The sequence below is a fragment of the Equus przewalskii genome, chromosome 2 (assembly GCF_037783145.1).
Source record: "Equus przewalskii isolate Varuska chromosome 2, EquPr2, whole genome shotgun sequence".
In the NCBI taxonomy this organism is placed as follows: Eukaryota; Metazoa; Chordata; class Mammalia; order Perissodactyla; family Equidae; genus Equus; species Equus przewalskii.
In genome coordinates, this window is record NC_091832.1 from 57,967,603 (window position 1) to 57,975,949 (window position 8,347).

Sequence of the window (8,347 nt, forward strand, 5' to 3'; positions counted from 1 at the left end):
GCCAGGGATTCTTAGAAGCCAGACTTCTAGCATTCTAGACTCTACCAACTCGGCTCCAATAATATCTATACCCTTATTTCACACAAGCCAAAGTCCCAGCTCTAAAGCTGTGCAGGAGCTCAAACTCGCCCCGGAAAACACTTTACCCCTCTATCATCAAGGCCTTAACCCGTTTTCTGGTTTCTCCATCCACTGTGGATTAAAAGCGAAACAGAAAAGAACCGGGGAGGAGGGAAAGGTACGGGTGGGTCCTTGTTGGTAAGCATAGTACTATTCATGAGAAGTCATATTTGACAGCAAAGAAGATAATAAATCTAAAATGCACCTGAATTGTGCTGTGTGTTCCAGCATAATTACAATAATGGCTGGTCAGAGTGACCTTCAGTCTTCAAGAAAACATGGACAATATCCTCTGTCTTAAGACAGCAGGAATCTAGTTAATGTAAGATGTTAAAGATGTAAGTAAACTTCAGCTGTTTGGAAACGTGATGAAGAATAACATTCATCTAGAATGAAGCTAATTAAATGAAGCCTTCATGTACTGTCATGTGAACTTTGAACCCTAGCAGACTGACTTTGTGGAATTCTTTAATAATGTATTTAATATTATGTGGCATTCTGAATTGAAGCCTTTTATGTAAATAGTTGCTATTTGTGTATTTATTTATGTGTTTGTTCAATATTAATTTGCGTACATAGTACTAGGTAATGCTAAAAAACAAAACAAAACAATTCTCCCTGTATCTGCTATTCTGACAGTAAATGCAATCAAAAGAACTTTTAAAAAACAAAAGTATTTCCCTTTTGGTCTCAGATATAGATCTCTAAATTTTATCGCATGCTTTCACAGGCAAAAAACTGTCAGATCTGGAACGTGTTACGTCTCTGAAAGTATATAATTGGTTTGCTAACAGACGGAAGGAGATCAAGCGGAGAGCCAATATCGGTAATGTATCAGAGAGGCTGCTTTCTTTTTTGAAGTAGTTACGGATATTATGTTTATTTTAGGAGTGACTTCAGTTTAGAACTGCAGGTCTAAATGATCCTAACTTTTAAGCCTAACAAGAATTGCCCTTATGTTTTTCTTCATTGTATTTTTAATAACTCATAGTTAGTGTTATTTACACTAATTGTATTATAATAATAATAGTATTGTTATTTCTGAAACTCAGTGTTCTTAACGCTGTAGAATCTAGAACTCGACCTGGCCCCCGAGCAATGGCTCCTGTGGTGCACATTAAAGATACTTGTAGGGTCTTGGAAAAGGGAGTGTGATACCCCAAGCTTATGGTATCACTGGGCTATGACTTAGATATTAAGAAACATCTGATTAATGGAATGGGATTGAAAGAGTCTTAATAGACAGAAAACAGAGCAAAAAGAGACTTAAAAAAAAGCATTTAAGAAATGTGAACTGAGGTGGGTTTTGAGCTTCTAAAATTGTATTTCATGTATAAACTTACTCCCTCTTCATCAGTACAATTCTCAAATGCTTTATAGAACCCCAAGACAGGAGGGCTGTTTAACTAGTTGGTAAGTATTTACGAAGCACCTAGCAGTCGACTTCTCAAACATAGCTTGCCTACAGCAGGGGCTTCAGAATGGTGCAGCTGAATTCCATCCATCTGCATTTTAAAAGAAACAAAACGTAAAGCCATCTAGGTTCTTATTTAATTACATTTGAATTTCCTCAACACAAAAATTAATTCAGTATTTAGGCCATTATGATAATGTAACAGATAATTTAGGGATCTATTTGCTTTTTTCGAAGAAGCAGCAATCCTGGAGAGTCATGGGATAGATGTACAGAGTCCAGGAGGCCATTCCAACAGTGATGACGTCGACGGAAATGACTACTCAGAGCAGGTGAGCAGCTGAGCAGAGGTTCTTGGTTACAGAGCAGGTGGGATAGTATGACAACTCACTTCTGTGGTGTGTTTTGTCTGGGTGGGGGATGGGAGGCGATCTAATGTCCCTCCGCTCTGCTCGTGTGTTTAGTTAGATTTTCCTGTAATTTGAAAGGAATGTGGTAAGATTCAGTTGTCCTGCTGAATTTGTGAGAAATCGTTATTCACCCACATGGATTTATTGTCATACAACAGGATACTTGGCAAGTACGCAATGGGGAGGAGGAGGAGGGAAGAAGTTCAGAGGGAGGCAGAGAAGCAGAGAAGGTAGAAGAAGAGAGGAGGATCTGATCCAAACAAGCAAGTTACACCATTCACCACACACACACTCAATGTTTGAGAAATACTAGGGGCTACTGGGTAGCTGTGATCCATGCCTAAACATGTACCGATGCAGCAAACAGTGGAAGGTCCCACCCACTATGGCCCCATTGCAGTGGGAACCCTTGTGCCAAGATGGTTCTTCCAGAGTCTCTGGCACATTGACACACACATCCTCTCATAAATGCATGCCTTCTCACCTCACCCTGACTTACTCTTCATTGCTTGGGGGAAAAAATATATTTAATTGTAGCCACTGGATGGAATAATTCAGTAACTAAGAATGTGGGAACTTTCCCCCCCACCTATCCGTTGACAGATTTCATTAAAATTTTTAAGGGGTTTAAAATTCATTTCCATTTGGAATATGAAGAGAATATATGGTCTCTTCTCCTAGACCCCAGCAGGAAACCTTTGCTCGACAGAATGTTCTGTAAGTCTTTCTAATTGGAAACATTCCTGTTATTTTTCAATCCAGCAATGTAGATGGATCATTTCCATCTTTTTTTCCAGATGCCCTAAGGGCAGCACGTCCCATGCTTTTTTTCCGAAGGGACTTACCCTTTCCAAAGCTTTTTGATGCAGAGTTCCCTTGAAGATGCGACAGGTGAGAAACTTACCCCTTATTTGTAACACCATCTTCACTGCCTGACAACATCCGGCAATGCCAGTTTCCTTCACAGCTTTATTGTTTTAACACTTCGAGCTGTGTGTGGAAGGAGAGCTTCACACTCCCTCTAAATAAGACACCTGCCCCTTCCTCGCCCAGCTGACTTACAGCAGGAGAGGGCCACACGTGTTCTCCCATAGCCATTTCCGGCAGTTACACTTGTGTCCTGTTGAATTGAGAGTTTTGGGGTTTTTTTTTAGAAAAATGCATTTTTATCTGTAAGATGTTGGTATCTGTAGTTTTGTCTAGTTTTCTCTGTTCAGAAGAGAGATACCATGAATTCTGAAAATCCCTTTGTAAGAGTATCAATCCAGAATTTATGTCCTTCAATGACTAGTGCTATATTTGTTGCAAACCTGGAATGATCCAGGTTTGATTATCATCACCAGCATTCTTTCTGATAGAAGGAATAAAATTCTCAGCAAGAAAACATTTTTAGTGCTTTTTATTTGTTGAATCATAAAAATGTCAACTGGAAGTCTCTGGACCTATATCCATTCAGTGTCTACTTAAATACATTTCACCTCTACTCTGTCATACGCCCCTCCCCCACTCTTTCCTCCCATGGATGTTCTGCCTTCCCTTGCCCCAGCATGCCTTTCTGTGAGCACGAGAATTTTACCAATCCACTAATAACATTTGTTTCTTATTTCTGCACATCTAGGATGACAGCACTAGCCATAGTGACCACCAAGACCCCATCTCATTAGCTGTGGAAATGGCAGCAGTCAACCACACTATCTTGGCATTGGCCCGACAAGGAGCCAACGAAATCAAGACAGAGGCCCTGGATGACGACTGATCAGGGAGGGTTGAACACAAGAAGTTAACTTAGTTTAGACGTAGCACCTTAGCAGACTTTCCTCGGTCCTTAACATGTGTTCTTACAGTATAACTTGCAGTTTCTTGTATGTCAGTTAGCCGTTAGGGTCTTGTTCTGTGAAGATGGCATGGTGCCCTCAGCCTTTGCATATACTCTCTCAGTATTAATTCCCAGTAAATAATAACCAACCAACCAACCAAACTTCCCTCTCCCAGCCCCTGAGGCTAGAAAATCTTGCTGCTCTGTCTTAGCATTCCAAGAAAGTGCTTCCAGGTATTTAGATAGCCCTTGGTTCTCAAATACTAGGCTACGTGTAAAACCTTGGGTACCTTTAGATTCCTGTAACACTAGTCTGTACTCCTTTTCCTTCCCCAAGACTGACAGGATGCAAGCTGAGGTAGTGTGGCCCAGGATTGACAGACACCATGTGGGGAGTATCCGCAGAGTAAAAGGAACACTAGAATCCCCACCTCAGAGTGGGAATAATTGATTTCCAGCTGCAATAAGCCGTGCCTCACAATAGTCACACTGTGGCTAGATTATACTTCTTTGGGTGCTGTGCTAAGAATGTCAGTGGGTAAACTCGATCTCAGATTTTGGTTGATGTTAACATGCCTGACACAGACATCCTTTCCTCTCACAAGCTGTGTGTCTTCGTAGATAAAATACTGCCTTCTGCCTTTGGGACCATGAGTAAAACAGACAAAAAAAAAGACAAAAACGAAAGTCATTAAAGAAAAAAAACAACCCAGCTTGAGAGCATTGGAAAAAAACATGAGCTGAATGTCTAATGGATGTTAAGTCCAGTTCTCAGAACCACTATATGTTACGTGGCACAGTACGTGCCTGCCTGGAAAAGTGCTGGAGGTCATCATGGAAGCTGCTTTGCCTCCTGTCTGTGTCCCCTTTCCCTGCTACCAAAAAAGTCTTTCAAGGATGGAGCTAAGGTCAAAAATGAGTGACTGAACTTCCAATCTTTGTATCCATTAACTGAAACCCCCTCAATATGAGAGGTTGATAGAGGATGTTACAGTGGGATTATGCTGACTGACTATCACAAATGCAAATACTTTCCTAAACAGGAGCAGAAATAAGCAGGGGACATCTGCCATTTATGTGGTGGGTCCGCGAGATACAACGGGATGTGACTGCTTTGGTGTTCTCTTTACTCTGTCCTTGTAGAGGTGTGAAAAGCTGTATTGCTACAGGCAATTTATTTAATAATTGGAAGCCATATTGATAATGGATGTGGTAATATTTGTAAAGTTTAATCTACTTTAAGCAGCAGTAACTAATGGAATTTTTTTCCTTGATCACATATGTAGCACTTTTGTTACTTTTTAAAGATATTTATATTTGATAAATCTTTTTTTCATTTTGAGAATTCAAAATACCAAACAGTGAACTTGCGTTATAAAGTCACCCTGTGATCACCTTGTCATCTAGTAGCAAAATGATGAACTATTCATGCATCAAAGGAAATTGCATCTGCTGGCCTTGTATGAAAATGATCTCTTGGCATCCCGATTAAATGACACACTGTCACTGTGGGTAAGAAGAAACAGCCTTCAATGTAGCAGCATAGGGTGCGTCTGAGAGAGGCACAACTGCTGTATATTTTCTGCCTCATTCCGTCTCTTCTTTCTACGTACAATGAAGCCTTGTTTAAAGGGGAATGCGGGGCTGGCTGTTAAGCAGGGCTTCGGTCTTTTTGTCCATTACCTGAAAATGATTTCTAAGATAGAAGGAAGGTGCCATTTCCTTTTCGCCCTACCCCTCCTCCCCCAGCAAATGTATTCAACTTAAAACCACTGAGAGAGAGTGAGACTTACTGACCTTCTTTGTTTTTCCCTTTCTCATTAGCGAGATATTGAATATCCTCCAGTTTTTAGCTGGTCTAACTCCACTTAAGGCGCATGCTGACGAGATCATCTCCTTATCTGTTAATCCTGCTTACATCAGTGTGAGGAAGCCTTTGAGAAGGCATGACAATGCTACCTTATATGGGTCTGTGACTTTAAAGAGCGATAGGCAGGACCTGGGCCTGCTCTTGTCCATGGATTGCAGGGGGAAAATGTATATACTTTTTCCAGCTTCCAAGAGTTGAAGTAAAATGGAGTAGTCTTTTCTGTTTTACTCTATTACTTGAACCAACAAATTCAAGAGTAGCATTTGTTATTCTCAGGAATGATCCCCCCGGTCATTTTCTTCCTTGGTGTGTTTGACTTTTTATTTCAATTAGGAAGATTGTGTTATTTTTCTTTCCTTTTATATTACTTAGGAGAAATATAACATATTGTATCTTTCCATTTTGATGGAATTTTTTCTGCTTATTCTCGGTTGAATCAGAAAGAAAAGGAGAGAGAAAAATACACTGTCTGACAAGCTGCATCCATGATTTATTGTAAGAAGATTATTATAATTGATAGCTTCTTTATGATGCTATCATTACTAGTATCATTTGTTCTTGCTGGTCTTTTATTTTAAAGAAACAGACTCAAACTGTTAAGACAGCTGCAGTTTCTAAAGAAATACAGTAATTGCTAGAGAAGAGCTAAAAGGTTTCATTGTTTTAAGACCTTTAAGGAAGGAAAAAAGCTTCAGAAAATAAAGGAGAGTGAGTGTCCATGAAGGCAGTACCAGGCCCTATCTGGCAATCTGGAAAAAGTGAAAGAACGTATCTACCAATGTATGAGAACATTGTATTGAGTTCAGCAGGAACAGGAGGCAGGGATCTTTCACCCAGAATTCTTCCTGTAATTAAAGAAGACTGCTGGCCTACTCTTAAGACCCACTGCCTTACATAGAACTTCGCTTTTTCACCAAGAGTAAAATTTTAGTTCTTTGGAGCCTACATTTAAATTTACCATTGGTGTTTTGTTTGTCACCAGGTTCTATTTCGCTATCTTGCCCGGGCTACCTTAGTTCTTATAATGGCATATGGAGTTGCCACTGTCTAATTTGTAATATCTTCGCATATTAAATTTTTTTCTTAAACTTTTTCATGTTTGAACGATGGTGTTAAAATAGAAATCCTAAACTGCTCTCTTCCTGAAGGGAAAATAGCCAGGCTCATTTAAAAAATCCCATTTTGTGCTTTTTTGCTGTTCCGTCCCTCTTCTCTCACTTCATGCTGTACTTTGTTCAGGCCCCAGAGGACTATTTCAGGGGCTGCTCCTTCCTGGGTGAGGAAGACTAAAAGTGTGGGGTGGGGGAATCTTGCCAGCAGTTCATGTAACTTGTCTGTTATTTTTTTAAGACATTTTTGTTGAACTACTATGGTCGCATGGGTAAACTTCCTACCCTCCTTGAAATAGCCTTACAAAGGGACCTTTTAAAGATGGACCATCCTAATGAGATTTCCGTCAGTCTGTTGATAACCCTGATATCAGATGAAGGCCAGGCAGGGCAATACAGTACACTCTTTTCTGAGACCTTCCAGTGCCAGTCAGTACCAAATAGACATCTTGGTTTATTTCAGTAAAGCTTGTAATGTTGAAGTACCCCTTATGACAGTGTGCTTCACAGTCTTGGTCCTTTAAGTAGTTGGTAAGTGTGGTTACCTTCCACCTACCTATGGAGTCTGTACAGTTCCCACACCTTTGTCATTTGGTGGGACAGCCTCTCCCCAGACAGTGCCATGTTCCTTCACAGGAAGAAGATGCTGGAACAGGAAGACCCCTTTAAAGTACCTTTTACTCTAGCTCAGTAGAGGTGACCAGCTACAAAGACGTGTGTGCGGAAGCAGCAGCTCATCGGTATTGAAGTGTGCCAGTTCAGTCCTCCAGCTCCTGGTAGATTGATGGTGGCAGGCAGTCCAGTGATCAGCAGTATCTCTCTTGGGGCCAGATATCCAGATACATTTTTACCTCAAAGGGGACAACTCATGAAGAGCTCACTAATACAGTTGTTTCAGTTCTCCCTGTTTGGCCTCTGGCTTTACAAACTTCCCTCTTGGATTCCAGCCATCAGGCACCAAGTGTAAATAACTCATTTGATCAGGAATCTCCAGTCACATCCTCTCGTCTGTGAACAACTCCTCTTCCGTTTTCCCCTGGGCTCCAACACCAAGGCCTCATCTTGAGCTGACTTCTTTGCTGGAATGTTTTTATCTTTGACAGCAGGCACAGTAGGTGGGTGTGGTCCACCTCTTCACACAAACACTCCTTCCTGTCTTGCAGCCCATCTTTTTGGACCAGCTACATATTCCACTGACCAGCTACACATCTCTGCCCACAACAGTGGAAATAATCCCTGTTTCATAAATGATCCCTCATCCCTGTCCTAAAAATGTGAATTTCAAGTCCTTACTCTCTCTTTGGTCTTCAAGAAGGGTTTGGTTAGAAGCAGTCTTCCCATGTAACTCATGGCTCTGCCTTTTAAAAATTCCTTTTGTCTTTTTTTCAGATAACAACCAGAGTATTTTTTCCTCAATGAGTCTCAAGAGATTCTTAGGCAATAATTTTTCTTGTTATTGATGACTTTGTGCTTGGTAGCACTCCACATTGAACAGTCCTGACCCTTGACATTGTGCGTTGATTTTGTGTGTTAATCTCTGTCTGTGATTTAAATCTTATGTCAGAGAGATGATAGATTTTGTCATTTTGTTGTTATGATTATTAGTAA

The 8,347-nt window shown here is 40.6% G+C and overlaps 1 protein-coding gene across 32 annotated transcripts in view; it reads left to right on the forward strand.

Moving 5' to 3' along the window:
- Window positions 1-4,442, forward strand: part of HMBOX1 (homeobox containing 1) — a 179,604-nt gene extending 175,162 nt beyond the window's left edge. For 4 of the 32 annotated variants that reach the window (XM_070611398.1, XM_070611396.1, XM_070611399.1 and 1 more), the window contains 3 exons: window positions 851-946; window positions 1,778-1,866; window positions 3,563-4,442. In XM_070611398.1, coding sequence (XP_070467499.1) covers window positions 851-946; window positions 1,778-1,866; window positions 3,563-3,700 — 323 coding nt within the window. In that variant the 3' untranslated portion in view covers window positions 3,701-4,442. Of the gene's footprint in view, window positions 1-850; window positions 947-1,771; window positions 1,867-2,102; window positions 2,339-2,741 lie in introns of those variants that run through there. The other 28 variants (XM_070611394.1, XM_070611392.1, XM_070611393.1 and 25 more) reach the window with 14 other exon arrangements.
- Window positions 4,443-8,347: the final 3,905 nt, after the last annotated feature.